The sequence below is a fragment of the Myxocyprinus asiaticus genome, chromosome 48, assembly GCF_019703515.2.
Source record: "Myxocyprinus asiaticus isolate MX2 ecotype Aquarium Trade chromosome 48, UBuf_Myxa_2, whole genome shotgun sequence".
In the NCBI taxonomy this organism is placed as follows: domain Eukaryota; kingdom Metazoa; phylum Chordata; class Actinopteri; order Cypriniformes; family Catostomidae; genus Myxocyprinus; species Myxocyprinus asiaticus.
The window spans coordinates 25,467,097-25,482,547 of record NC_059391.1 but is presented as its reverse complement, the minus strand read 5'-3'; the positions used below and the strand labels follow the sequence as shown (position 1 = coordinate 25,482,547).

Here is a 15,451-nt window from a genome sequence, read left to right as displayed (position 1 = left end):
GTCATCATCCTATGCACAGCTTTACACCACCAAACAGAAGACTTCCAGCTGTCACTCGAAGACAAAAAACTCACCAATGGGATTTTCACTGATTATTTCAGAGATGGTGTTAATGTGTTCTAGTTTTGTGTGTGTATTTATTTTAAATAAGTAAGTGATTAATTACTAACCTGTGGCTACGCATTAACCTGACCAAAGCCTTAGCAATAACGCCCACTTCTGCCTTAGGAGCCAAATGAAAGTACAGCTGTGCTACTGCCATCACCACCTACAGACACAGAAAACAACCAAAAACCAAATGAAAACATTTTTGTAAACTGCAATAAAAATAATGGACACTGGAAAAACTGAAATAAAAAATAACCTAATAATTGAGATAGCGGAAACTAAACTAAAATAAATTTTCATGGCACAAAAACTAAATTAAACTAAAACCAAAAAAATACTCCCAAAAAAATTAAATACAAATAAAATGACTTTTTTATTTTGTGTAAAAGTGGCTATTGAATTAATAATAATAATAATTTAATAAAAGATAATAATTCTCAAAACAATTATCTTATAAAAATAATACTAATAATTATTAATAATTTTACATAAATAATAATTACATAATGTATATGAATAAAAATAATTATTCAAGCGATGATTGTAGCAGTAGCCTGTGTCAGTATGTGCGCGAGACTCACAGCAGCGTTGCGACTCTGCAGCAGTGGTTTGGTGTTTCTTAGGAGGAGTCTGTGATCAGGGTCCATCACGTATGGCTTCCTCTTGGCTAGAACAGCTGCCTCTGCCTTCTTATCTTCATCCTCCTCATCATCAGATGCGTAGAACGACTTCTCACCACTCTCCTCTAACAGAGACTCCTACAAGCACACACACACACACGCACACACACACGGTTACTGCCGTAAACTAAAACTACAACTACATTTAAAAAATAACAGTAATTAGATTAAAATGCTAAATTAAAATGCATTTTTATGGTATCAAATCTAACTAAAATACAAATTGATTTTTTCATAAATTGTGTATTATAAAATCTGCAACCTTTAAAACTCTCTTTCATAAAACATGAATTATTCTGATCAGGTTTTAGAAATCAAACTGAACAGAATAGACCAGGGGGGGCCAGATGAAAACTTTGTGGGGGCCAAACAATTTTTCAGTATTAATCTTAGCTAGCACTTTCATTGCAAGTAACATGTTACTTAAAAAGACACCTTTAATACTGTGCATTTATTCATATTAAAATAGTCACAGGGTATACTGTATATTGAATTATAGGTGTTAAATACTGAATTATAGATATTTAAGGTCTGGCCATAAATTCCTTCATAAGATCTGGCTGAAAAATAAACATGACTTATACTCTTAACTAACAAATCATTTTTAATCAATTTTACTTTGAAAAAAAATAAATAAAAACAAACAACAAAAAACATAATAATAATTTTAGCATTTTAGCGCTATTGTTTACAAATTATGAAACCTGAGGAGAAACATTTAGATCTGCTAAAGCCCTTTCACAATATCAACCCACATATGAAAACAATGGTCATATAGAAATGTCATGTTTACTTAAGAATGCATTAAAAAAAAAAAAAATAAAAGAGAGATAAAATGTCTATTCTTCCATTTTCTCTATAAACTATCATCCTGTTAAGTAAAGAAAATTAGTCCTGCAAATATTGTGAATTTGCACACAATAGCCAGTGCAGGAGTCTCAAATTTGTTCAGATAATCACTGGCAAAAGAAGAACAAACTGAGTTGATGCTGTTCCTGATTGAGAGGGCTGATTCATATGGAGTTATATATGTGCCAAAATTCTACGCACGCAAAATTGTATTTTGAGCATGCAAAATGATATTTTGAACACACAAAATGTCCTGTGCACTTAAGATAATGTTTTGAGCGTGCATGTTGATATTTTGAGCGCACAAAAATGTTTTGCGCGCACAAGATGATATTTTGAGCGCACAAAAAGTTTTTTTGTATGCGCTTGAACTCAGTTTTGTAAAGCAATGTATCTTCTTGCAAAGATTAATACTTTTTTTGCGTGTACAAGATGTCACTTGTTCTCTCTCCTCGTATGCCCTCTGTGTGCGCTCAGAACTTTTGACTATTCGTTTGCATTTCCAACCGTATTTCGACAAGTCCCGCCTCCTACATCAGGATTGGCTATTAGAAGCTGCTTACAAGCACTCTGCGATTGGACAGTTGAGGTAGCTAGAGCAAACATGAACATCTCAGTGTAAATGTAGCAGAAGAGCCAACAGGCACAATGCTCAGTACACACTTTATATACTGTATGCATTTATCATTACAAAAGATTTTTACCCCATTGTGATGATGAGGAGGGTGTGGCCGGGCCGTGATGGAGCATGGCTGGCACTGAATCAGCTGATCAGCGGTAGAGTGCGATAAATGGGCGGCCGGAGACGCCGGTACGAGAGAGAGGTATGCACGCGGCTGCGCTGCACCCGCCTCCTCCTTGCCCGTCCTTATACTGTTACAGTGGTGCTGAAACCCAGGAGGGAAGAGGGATGCGCTGTCGCGGAGTCCTTGCCGCTGCCATCCACCAGGAGAGCAGCCGCGGCTATCTGCCAGGGGCCGGAGGACTCGCTGCCATCCGCTTGGGGAGGCGCGAGCTGGCGTCCGCCACAGGGCAGAGGAGCGGTTGAGGAAAGGGTGACATCGCATCCGGGAGCCGCCGAGCAAGTTCTTCTCACTCTCCTCTCTCTCTCTGTGTGTCTCCGCTCGCCCTTTCCCTCTCCTCATGCCTCCCCTCGTCTCTCCCCCCAGGTTCACAAGAGGCAGGGTGGGCACCAGCTGACAGAACGGCCGAAAGGGCAGCGTCTCCCCCCAGAGATGGTGTGGGGGGGTTCGTCAGACTGGTGGCGCCCCGGCCTGAATCGGGCGGGGGAGGAGTGTGACGAGGAGGAGGGCGTGGCCGGGCCGTGATGGAGCACGGCCGGCGCTGAATCAACTGATCAGCGGGAGAGCAAGATAAAGGGGCGGCCAGAGACGCCGATTTGAGAGAGAGAGAGAGACGCATGCGGCCGCGTTGCACGTTTGTTTATGTTGGTTTTAAGTTTACCATTAAAGTTTATGTTTACTGTTCAGCCGGTTCCCGCCTCCTCCTTGCCCATCCTTATACTGTTACACCCATAGACTGTAGACATACCAGGAATACTGTAAGGCTTAACTTACTGTAATGTAAGTTTTTCAAAATATAGCAGCCTGGGATCATGCAATGCTAAGGATTTATTTCTATTTTTTAAAACTTCTTGCAGTCTTGAGGTTCAATATACAATACATTTAATTTACCCCAAACTATGACAGAGACATAATTAGCCTCTTTTCCTTTTCTTCCATTTCTTCTCATTAATCAATTTTGCCAGAGGGGTTGTGGTAGAATGCATAAACTAAAAACAGCATACTGAACATTTCAAGATACCCACAGCTTTGAAATGCAAACAAACAACTTTTCTAAATTATTATCAAGAATAGATGTTAATTTAGGCAATATTTATAATATTCATAATATTTATAATACACAAGGCTTTCAAAGAAAATAGGAGAGGACACTAAAGAAGGTGGACTAAATAACATGTTATTAAAGAAAATAATATTTCATATAATAATAACAAAAAGAAGAAGATTCAGTTGTTGTAATCTGGTCACTTTTATTTTAATAAACTGCTCTCTCAGAATATTACAGTGGCCGTGATGTGCAAAACAAAACAACAAATCTAAAAACACAATGGCAAATTCAAAGACGAATCAATAATTCAGAAACACATCAACAAATCATAAAACACAACAGCAAATCCGAAAACAAAAGAGCAAATCTGAAAACAGAACACCAAATCCTGAAACAAAACAACAAGTTAGAAAACACAACAGCAATTCAGTCGAAACGGAAAGGGTAGGTACCATAGCTTCTCACCTGACTTGCTGTGTGAATGAGACCTAGTCCTTTCTTCAGGATTGCATCACTGATTATATCAAAATCCATGCCAAAAGGTCACTGACTGAAAAACTAAATTATTTGGAGTGTTTTCTCTCTCGGGAAAACAGTAACAGGAAACTTTATAACACAGAGAGTAAAAACAGCGAGCGGGAAATGTTAGTTTTAGGTACGATGTTCATCTATGGTCTCACGGTTCATTTGGAGCGTAAGGGACCATCTAAAACGTTTGTGCCGTCCAAGCGTTCATTCAATTTGCATGTTCTAACTTTTTAAGTTATAAGCACACAGAGTGGGTAGGGGAGAGAGCATGTGAGATCTTGCACAGGCAAAAAACAGTGGAGTTATATATATACATTTCAGAATTCTGTGCAAATTCACATTCAAATTGCAAAATAGATTTTTGTTTGCTCAAAGTGAATTCATCTTTGCCAGAAGATACATTGCTTTACAAAATGCGCATGCAAAATACCTTTTTGTGAGCTCAAAATATCATCTTGCGTGCACAGGACATTTTTGTGTGCTCAAAATAAAATCTTGCAAGCTCAAAGTATAATTTTGTGCTAACAGAACATTTTTGTGCTCACAAAATATACTGCGCTCAAAATATAATTTTGCACGTGCATAATTGTGGCACACATATAACTCCATAGACTCACAGCTGTATAGAAGCAAATATAATAAGGATATTTGTAGGTTCAGTTTCACGTATGACTGTTTTTACGAACACTACCGACCCTGAACGGATGAGACACACCCGTTTGACACTTCAAGAATAGTGAATAAAAGCAAACCTTTCAGCACATTTTTGTTGAACGGTTGGTTTTCATAATCGATTTATCTTTTGTTGCCCGAGATGCGCACATGTGATGACAACATTTCTGTTACAACTGTGGCGATAATTTTTTTACATCTGTAGATTTGACCGCACTCAACACAACTAAGCAATTTATATAAATACATTTGATTGAAAAAATTGCGATCAAATGCTCCCCTAAACGGTGCAATCCATGTTTAGCAAAGCAGTGTAATTAAACTATCGCCAGAAAAGCTTAAACACGCATTGCGGTCTGGACAACTGATGATGACTGAATGCTGTTGCACGTGCCAGTGAGCACTATTAAACAAAAGTCTTTCTAGCAAGTCAGTCCACTGTCGGCCATTGTTGTAGAGTGATGTTTAAGTAGGGATGTGAAATCGACTCCAAAAGAGTCGATTCCTCGACTCTGACTTAACCCAGAATCGGAGCCGACTCTAACACAGGAATCAATCCTTTTGTTTGATTCTGTAACTTTACGAAAAGGACATCGTGATTCAACTCAATGAATTACCGTTCTTAAAAAACAATCACATCCTCTACAAATACCTGTTGGTTGGTGGGACTCTCATTCATCATGTGCGTTTGAGTGAGAGATAATAAGAGAGAGAGAGGATGTGTGACAGATTTGAAAACTTTCGGCAGCCTACTTTGTGTAGTATTACATCAATGCATGGGGCAGTGGTTGGAATGGATTTTTCCAATTTGTCTAGTTTCTATTCTACAGTGAAATAAATTATTTCCGACCTAGACTTTTCTATTTATTTTCCCTCTTAAAATTGGATATGAGCAGCAATAGGGAATGACATTGTTGCCGGTTATTTTAATGTAAAGTTACGCAATGTCTCTATATTAGACTAGAGTTTAGTTTATGTCTTCATGTCATATATTTTAAAAACTCTTAAGAGAAAATAAAAACTACATTTAGTGTGCGAGAAAGACTACAATCTTCACAGGGCCATCGCCAGTAGGATATGGAATAGTAAACACCATATTCTTAAACATACAGGTAAACTTGATATTATTCAAAGCAATGACCCCACCAAAACATCTTAATTAAACCCACTGCTATTTAATTCGTTGAGGTCGAGACTGTCATTTAAAAAGCTGCCATTTTTAAATTTTCACCACATTCCATAAAAAAGCTATTTCACATATCATACTGTACATTCCACTAAAAACAATGGTCCAAATTAGTTATTTTCTTATTTGATTGCGTCTCCATGCTATGCTTATTGATAATTATTGAAGTGAATCAGGCATGTTTTTCCACTGGCTTGGAAGCCATGTAGAGTCAGCTTCTCTACAGTTAGGGTTATGGTTTGGATAGAAGAAACTGACCAGGAGTTACAGAAAAACTTCAGCTTTATCATGGAGCAGCAATCAGACACAGTAAGCAGTTGATTGAGCGAATTATACATCAGTGAAAATGAATGATGATTTCAATAATTTCATTGATTTTACACTCATGCCTGTCAAGCAATTTTGGTGGGTGAAAAAGGTCACTTGGGAAGGCATTTTCCACTAATGGCCACCCCTGGTGACGGCCCTTAATTTTGACACAATCCTGATTAAAAATAAATGTCGAGGAGTTGATTCCGTTGACTCCAACGGCTGGAGTCGGGAATCGGAGTCGACTCCAAAAAGCTCAAAATTGAACACCGCTATGTTTAAGAGTGAAGGGTATGTTGGGGGAATATTTATTACCAGTAGGGGGCAGTCTAGTGCAGTTCAACTTAGCCTTAAAAGCAGGGAAGAAGAGCATTTTAACAGTGTAGAGTCCACCTGTTTCATGACTGATTGTTATTGTGCTTACTGCTTGAATCACTCAGTAAATGTTCCTTAATCTTCATGCACACCTCTCTCGAGTTATTACAATTTGGCCACAAGGATAAAAGCAATGAAGGTGAAAAGAAGTTTCGACTGTTGAAAGACAAGTTTTTTTGAGGTGGGAAATCAGATTCCGTACCGGTTGGAGCCTTGGAAAGAAGATGGCCAGCATGGAAGGAACTGTTACACCATTTGATAGTCAATCCCAGTCTTTTGAAGAGTATTGTGAAATTCTGCAACATTTCTTTGATGCAAATGAGATTACAGAGGCAGCGAAGCAAAAAGCCATTTTGTTAAGCTCTGTCGGAAGTCTACTATGGAATTTGTTGAGCCCAGTTAAACCAGGAACAAAGACATTTGGTGAATTGGTGGAATTGCTAAAATAGCACTTCAGCCCAAACCCAAGTGAAATTGTGCAGCGGTTTAAATTGAACTCAAGATCGAGAGAAGAGCATTCAGAGCTTCTTGGTTGGGTGTTCCAATTTCTCCCATTCATTTAAATAGAAGTGTCAATCTCTGCTAAATAGTCTCTGGTATAACTCACTGTTAATTGCTGAGGCTCGCGTCTGTGAACGCTGATTTTTCTGTAAAGAGCACTCTGGTATTTCAGATGGTGGGGCAATTTTATAAAAAATCAGTCGGAGGGCCAGACAAAGATGATTGGTGGGCCGGATTTGGCCCACGAACCGCCAATTGATAAGCCCTGGAATAGACCATTTCAAGGACTATTCGTGGGTTTAAGGAAGTGACGTCTTTTTCCTACTTGTTTGAACATTTCCTACTTGTTGTCATACTCATTCAAAACAACAGCGGGAGGCGCTTCATTCATAGTGACTTTAACACGATTACCGTTACTAACATTAACACGATTGTCATAAAATGTCTTTTTTTTTTTGGATTTTTCCCCTTTTTCTCCCAATTTGGAATGCCCAATTCCCAATGTGCTTTTAAGTCCTTGTGGTTGCGTAGTGATTTGCCTCAGTCTGGGTGGTGGAGGACGAATCCCAGTTGCCTCCACGTCTGAGACCGTCAACCCGCGCATCTTATCACGTGGCTTGTTGAGCGCGTCGCCATGGAGATGGCTTCACACCATCCACGCTCAACTCACCACGCGCCCCACAGAGAACGCCCCACATTATAGTGTCTACGCCTCTCTCGTGTAGACACGCTCAGTATCAGCAACACGTCTGGATAAGTCACTTCAGGTAAACGTTTGATGTTCTTTGAGAAAATATGTTACTCCAGCCACATGCCCTGGGATTTGAACTAGCAAGCTAGCGAACTCCAGGGGTGGAACCCAGCGTATTTTACCTCTGAGCTACCCAGGCCGTTGTTCGTTGGATGGTTGCTCCCTGGGTGCCTGTAACTAATGGAAATTAATTATAAAATTGTTTAGATCTCAGAAAAAGTAACTGCAACTGGACGCATTAACCGCAGCAGTGAAGCGAGAGCTGGATATGTGCAGTAATAACAACTTAAGCATGTGTCTTATCAGTGGTAGGTGAACAAAATATATGCCAACAAATTTTAAGTTTGATCAGTAGAGCTATAAAAGTGACTATAGATCGCTCCCATTATAATGAATGAAGCTGCGCAAGTAATTTACTATTTAATCATTTAGCAGACGCTTTTATCCCCAGAAAAAGAAATCCTTACCTTGTCCACAGCTTCATTGAACAGCTTCATTGTTTATAATAGGAGTGATCCAATATTCCCGGTCTCTCCAATGAGGAAATAATTGTAAGCATCTAAACTACGATACAATTTCATCGCCTCTCTCGTGTAGACACGCTCAGTATCAGCAACACGTCTGGATAAGTCACTTCAGGTAAACGTTTGATGTTCTTTGAGAAAATATGTTAACTCAGAGCCTTATTTAAAGGATTAATTAATGATACCAGAAGTGCTCCCAGGCCAATAGGGTTCTAATTCCTTTGCTATTGTTTACATCCTTAAAATGGTCTATAAAACACTTTTAAAGTCACTTTATGTAAATGTGTTAATTGCTATAATTATTTATAATGAATGGCAAGTAACATATCTAAATATCTTAGTTAACTTTGGAAGCTCCTCAACATGCTAAATCTAAAACGAAAAAACTAAAAAAAAACTAAACTGAAACTAGAGAACTCTACCAATCACAGAATGAAAAGTAACAAAAACTAGACTAAAATGAATGGACAAACTGTAAATGAAACAGAAATAAAAGTGTAATTAAAAATGGCCAGCTCTCCTGCGATACACACACAGATGTGTGATACTCACGTTAATGTTGGGGTTGAGGAACTGTGTCCTGGCGTAGCGCGTTAGCATGTTAATGATGACCACCTGTCCCCATTCCTCCACATCGATCAGTAGGTTGCACAACTTACGATAGTTCTTATGGATCAGGTCAATGCGGTCCGGACATACCTCCTCAAACGCCATCACCACACTGCCTGCTACCAGCTACAACACACACACACACACACACACACACACACACACATTGTACATGTAACATCAAATCAGGAATGATGATTTTTATCAAAAACCCACCTGAAACAATTTAATAACTCACTGTGGTTTTATCCGCCAACAGCTTCTCAATGACTTCGATCAATTGATCTTTCTGTTCTGGATCCAGACTGCAGACAGGGGGAGAGAATAGTGTTTAAAAACGCTACTCTGAAACTTAAGTATTAGCTTCACGTAATTCAAAGCAGTACAATCAAGCAATGCTTTTGAAGAAGCAGTTAGCTACACCACAAGTTACAAAAAGGAGCTAACAACATTAAAGCTACTTAAGGAGACAAAAAAAAAGAAAAGTACTTTTATATGTGTCTGTAAGACATTATAATTTAAAGGCTTTGTATGGAAGTTTTCATTTATTTCTTTTTTGGATGTCAAAATACTTTCTCCTATCTTGCACAAAAACAATGAAGATCTAATTTAGATTGACAGCATGAAATGTAAACCTATATGAATCGAAAGCATAAAGTAGTAATAAAAAGCACTATTTCACTACATATTTAAATTGCAACAAAAAAGAAGAATAGGAAATTTATTGAGAGTTGAGTCCAAATTAATCAGTGAATCAGTTTTTGATAAACACCTCAGCTCGCCCATGTGCATTACAATGTGACATAAACAACAGCGATGTAAGGTTTTGTTACTCTACTTGTGGCAGGGCGGAGGGCGGGGCCGGGCCGTGATGCTGCACACCCGGCCTCTAATCAGGCTGATCAAGCCCGAGAGGGAAAGACAAACACAAACACATACAGGGCAGCTGCCTGTAGCTCTCTCTCTCTCAAACTGCCACCTCCGGTCACCTTTATCCCTGTCGGACTTGATCAGCCTGATTAGGGGCCAGGTGTGCAACATCATGGCCCGGCCCCAACCTCCGCCAATACTCAATATCTTGATGGAAAAATAGCTTGTTGTTGTAAAAGCTACACTGTTTCTGTTTTCATGAACAATTTGTAATAATTTTTCCTTTTAGTTAGTTCACTGATAAGGCTAATGTATACTTCCTAGATGAACAGGCTATATTTAGTTTGCCTAAAAATGATGACGAAATGCACTGACTTTTTTATTCTGTTAAGTTATTTGTTTGGTGACATTTCTCCTATTCACGCACATTCTTGAAACTCTTGACACAGGAGAACTCACCTAGCTGAAGAGCGTTGATGATTGGTTAACACTAATATGGTTTGGACTTGACATTCTTTACTTATTTATTTCCTTAACAAACCAACTTTAAAATGATGAATAAACACAGGCTTCGGTCATTTAGGGAGCTTCAGTTCGTTCAGGGAAATAAAGTTTGGCTTTGTCCGTTGTATAAATTAGGCAGTCAGGCCCTGTAATGTATGAATTAGTTTTATTTGCAACCCTGTTTGCGTTGAGACAGAACATTTGTTATTTCTGGGCAGGGTACCTGTGGAGTTTGGGAATGGCATGAGCTGCGGTCTTGCGAACATATGGAGACATGTCAGACGCTGCTTCTTTAATAGCTAACATCATGATGGGTACAATGATGGTCACTCTAATGCTCGACAGCACACGCAGTGCGCTCGCACGGATCAACTGGTTAGGGTCCTGGGTAAGAGGTCACAATGATGGAGTGACAAAACACAGAGAAAGGGGAAAACAACATTTATTCAGTCACATTTGTTATGGATGAACTTAAGTTTTAGGTGCAGATAAAAGAGACACCAGAACTAACTGGCATTTCCCTCATCTGAGCACTAGAGGTGAGATTCAAGCACTGTTTCCTCCATTACAGCATGTTTGAGTGTTCAATGAGTACTGTATACTCACCATACTATAGTACGTAAGTCATAGTGCAATGAAAACAGTATGCTGTGTGTATAAGGACCTTTAATCCTCTTTGGAAAGTTGAGATGGACAAGAGAGCAAGATCCTGCTGTTCTTCAGCGTACCGCACGAGATACACATACACCAACTTCTTCACCTGAGAGACAACATACACATACAGTATATCAGAGTACACACACACAGATCCAACACACCGACCTCATAGTGGGTTGAATATAGCACTAATGTGGTGTCTAATGATTTACTGTACCTCAGCACTTGAACTTATGATGATTAATGAGGAGACTTACATTGCCATTTCAAATTCATACAAGATTAAAGTTTAATAACACCCAGAAAAGCTGACTTCCTGTGGCTCTGAGCTGCTTTCCGTCTCAGTGAGCGTCCTGTTTAACTCTTACCTCGATGTTCTTACAGGCCACGTTCTTCACCACCGCAGGGAAGAGATCAGATGCGTTTTTTCCTCGGGCGATCATCTGTGTAAACACACATCCATACACAGCATTTTTATTCTAAAGGCCTGAAATGTCCCTCTAAATATCTATATTTTCCATTCAGTGTTCAGTTTTAATGCATGAAATTCTTGTTTAAAGAAAGGAGAAATTATAATATGCATCAAAAAAAATTTTATGGACTTTAGTGTGTGTTTTGCTCATAATATTTCATACTTGTTGAGCTTCAGTAATAATTAAATTCGGCCAAACAAAGACTGCAAATACCTTTTGTTAAAAGTCCCTTAGGGACTTGATTTATAAATAAATTAGCCATTATTAAGGCTGTTCTCCATCATAAAAAAGTATTAATAATAATAATTATGACATTAAACACATTAAATTAGTCTCATAACCCTTACAATAAGGTATTGTGGCAGTACTGTGGTTTTGGAACCATGGTAAACTCATGTCTCATATGAGCAGCATATCTCTTATCTGATCTGCTCTTTCAGCAGTTTGGGTTTGTAACGGTTCTGGAGGAATCGTCTCCTTGCTGATGGTTCCACCTGCTTCTCGTGTGAATGGAAACAGTATCAGGTGGCTGTGGGTTCTGAGCTCTGGGAAATAGATATTTCAGTTCTGATATGATCCTTCACAATAAAGAGATACTAAACCCGCTCATGAATATTAAACACCTCACATTCCTGTCCTATTTCCAAACTGCTCGCTGAAATTGCTCCCCCCCCGCTATAGAAAATGAATTGATGCACAGTTGATCAGCGAGCGGCAATGCTTCAGTCCCAAAACAAACAGCGACAGTGACATTTACTGCCCCGCAAAATCCGAGAAACCAGTTTAATTTAATTACTGCCATCTGCCTGTTTATCATGTCAGATAATTACACATCTCATAGTAAATAATCATTAGTGGTGTTTGCTAAGGCAAGCATTACTGTTATACTATTGTTCATACTTAGTGGGTTTGTTCAAATTCCTTATAAGTTTTAATATTTGGTGCATTTGGTATTTCTTCAACTTCAGCCACATTCATGTCCCATTGGTTAGTTTTTAGATTTTAAGGGTTAACCCTAACCCTAACCCTAATATATATATATATATGAAAGTCTCATTAAAACTAAATTGGAAACTTTTTTTTACCTGACTTCTATCATTTTTTTTATTTATTTTTTCGGTACTTTTATTTCTGTTTCAGCCTTGTCCCTTATGAAATTGCAAATTATTACATGTTTAAAACTATAATAATCTAAATAAAGAGTGAAATGAACAAAAAACAATTTAAATATTTATTGTGAGGAAATTATTTATATACATTTTTCAAAAATTGTCCCAAAGTTGTGGCATCAATTTCACCACATCAAACAAATTTGCCCCTAATAAATATTTTTCAAAGCTACTGTACTTGTTAACCAAGTCAACAAAAGTGTGTGTTTGAAGAAAACAAAGAACATTTTCCCAATGATTTTCAGTTGTGAGCTTCATTAACATAATCGCCAGCCAGAGAAGCGTGCATTAGACCTTTGGGAGTTGCTGCTGAGTTAATGACTTCAAAACCTAAAAAAGCACATCAGACTTGCTCGAAAAAAAAAAAAACGTTCTGTCGTCAAGGCAGGGTCTTGTGTTCTTGTCAAGTGACCAGTGAGCTTCTTCTTTTCCTGAAGAACTGGCAAGATGTCAAGCTGATCTGAAAGTTATACCTGCAAACTTTGAAAAACTTGACAAAAATGTCATTTTTTTTGTGACATGCATCTATCAACATATGTTATTCTTTGTTATTCTATTATATTTAAAAACATATTTTAAGTGTACCATTATTGTAGAATTTCTTTTTTTTTTTTTTTTTTGGCAAAACAACACCGAAGCATTAAACTCTGGTGACTTTGAGAGAATCATTTTTATTATTATTATTTTCTTGAGTATGTATAGCATTTATGTAACAATTGGCTAAAGCACTTCTAAAAGAGGCTATTTAGACTAGTGTCAGAAATGAACTTTTCTATTAAGGGGCAACATTTGCCCCCTAGAGTTGTTTTTAGGGCCATTTTTCACCATTATGAGGGAATTGTTTGGGCATATTTTTTTTCTAACCATACAAAATATGACAATATGACGTCATTGTGTTACATCAAATATTTCAAATTAATAAATTCCTTAAAAAACATGTTCAACCTGGGCCTGGGTAGCTCAGCAAGTATTGACGCTGACTACCACCACTGGAGTCGCGAGTTCGAATCCAGGGTGTGCTGAGTGACTCCAGCCAGGTCTCCTAAGCAACCAAATTGGCCCGGTTGCTAGAGAGGATAGAGTCACATGGGGTAACCTCCTCATAGTCACGATTAGTGGTTCCTGCTCTCAATGGGGCATGTGGTAAGTTGTGCATGGATCCCAGAAAGTAGCATGAGCCTCCACATGCTGTGAGTCCCCACGGTGTCATGCACAACGAGCCACGTGATAAGATGCGCAGATTGACGTCTCAGAAGCAGTCGCCATAAACTTTAATGATATAAATGAACTTAAAACAACATAAACGAACACAGACACACATGCAGCGTGGCCGCGTGCGTCTCTCTCTCTCTCTCGAACGGGCGCCTCCGGCTCCCTTTTATCTCGCTCTCCCGCTGATCAGCTGATTCCACGCCCTCCACCTTGTCACACAAATTAATCTAGTGCATGTTTATATGAAAAACAATTAAAATCAGGACGGAGGAAGCTTTATGAAGAGGCTCGAGAGAGGATGCGCAGGTTGATTCTATGTGGAAATCTTTTGTGTCAATCGCACCTGACGCACGCATAAATTCTTCTACCCCTTCACATCTGACACAATAGTTCTAATTCCTGTTTCACTGCTGTTTTAACAAACTGTAATTGTCATAGTGCATCTTGAATTATTAGGATTTATTCTTAATATATCAATTAATGAAATTTGAACAACATAACGGCAGGCTAAAGCAGCTGCGCAAAGGGAACGCTCTGAAATGACGCTTGAATGAGCGGGACATTTCATTTTACAAATACATTTCACTTAGATTCTTCTGTCCTCTTTCTTACCCTTGCATCTTTCCTTGTGTCCTAAGAGGGAGCTGACAGGAAGCGAAGGAAAGGGAAAGTTTTAGAAATGAGAAGCCATAGACGAGAGAGTCGCTGCACTGTTTCTTTGCCGGTTTTGCGCTATATTTGATTGATATTAATGTATTTTTTTTTTTTTTTTATCAACAACTGACAGTAAAGAACATAATAGATACTCAAATAGACATCATAAAGCAAGTTTGTGCATTACTAATAGGCAAACATTGTGGAAATTTTACGACATTTTAAAGTCATGTTCTGTATCAACGAATTATGTTGAGTATTTAAAGACACAAAAACAGTTATAAAATCTGTTTTGCACCATACACTGCAACAGTAAGAATACTTTCCCCCTGGTTTGGATACGTGATTATTAGCGCTTGTTGCCCGTAGCCCTTCAGAGATGCACTGCGTCTGTCAAACAAGAGGCGGTGGTATGCACGCATCCACCTATGCTTGTGCTGCTCTTATCACGGACGCGATCGGCCGAAAAAATACTTGTTCACCTAACACTGAAATTTACCAAATCATTCACATGCATGTATATACTACTTCACCGACACTCCCAATAAAAAAATAAAAAATAAAATAAAAAATAAAAATAAAAAAAACTCATCGGATCTGCGCGAATCACGTGAATGACCTATTTTGGATTCAAAACAGCGAATTTCGCTGAAAGGCGACTAGTTTGCAAGTATGGAAAATTTTCATCGTACTCGGCTGCATATCATCACAAATGCTGATAGTAATCTAAAGTGATTCTGTCACCAAGCGTTTTTCCTGCCTTTTTTCCAACACTAAAGCAGAGCCACAACAGTCTGTTTTTATTGAACTTCTTTACTGCATATTGATATACGCATTCTACAGCAACCCTCGAGGGGATAAATACACAATCACGCACTTTCAAAAGGTAAAGTTACTCCAATAATTACTTCCTAAGGGTGTTTTCACACCTGGCTCGATTGAAGTATTTGTTTCAGAACCTGGTGCATT

At 38.5% G+C, this 15,451-nt stretch overlaps 1 protein-coding gene across 5 annotated transcripts in view; it reads right to left on the bottom strand.

Moving 5' to 3' along the window:
- LOC127437146 (AP-3 complex subunit beta-2-like) overlaps window positions 1–15,451 on the bottom strand; it is a 60,392-nt gene that overhangs the window by 23,022 nt on the left and 21,919 nt on the right. For all 5 annotated transcript variants that reach the window (XM_051691853.1, XM_051691854.1, XM_051691855.1 and 2 more), the window contains 7 exons: window positions 11,343–11,417; window positions 10,982–11,077; window positions 10,541–10,701; window positions 9,182–9,248; window positions 8,887–9,069; window positions 690–866; window positions 171–268 (listed from right to left, as the gene is read on the bottom strand). In XM_051691853.1, the coding sequence (XP_051547813.1) occupies window positions 171–268; window positions 690–866; window positions 8,887–9,069; window positions 9,182–9,248; window positions 10,541–10,701; window positions 10,982–11,077; window positions 11,343–11,417 (857 nt within the window). The remainder of the gene's footprint in view (window positions 1–170; window positions 269–689; window positions 867–8,886; window positions 9,070–9,181; window positions 9,249–10,540; window positions 10,702–10,981; window positions 11,078–11,342; window positions 11,418–15,451) is intronic.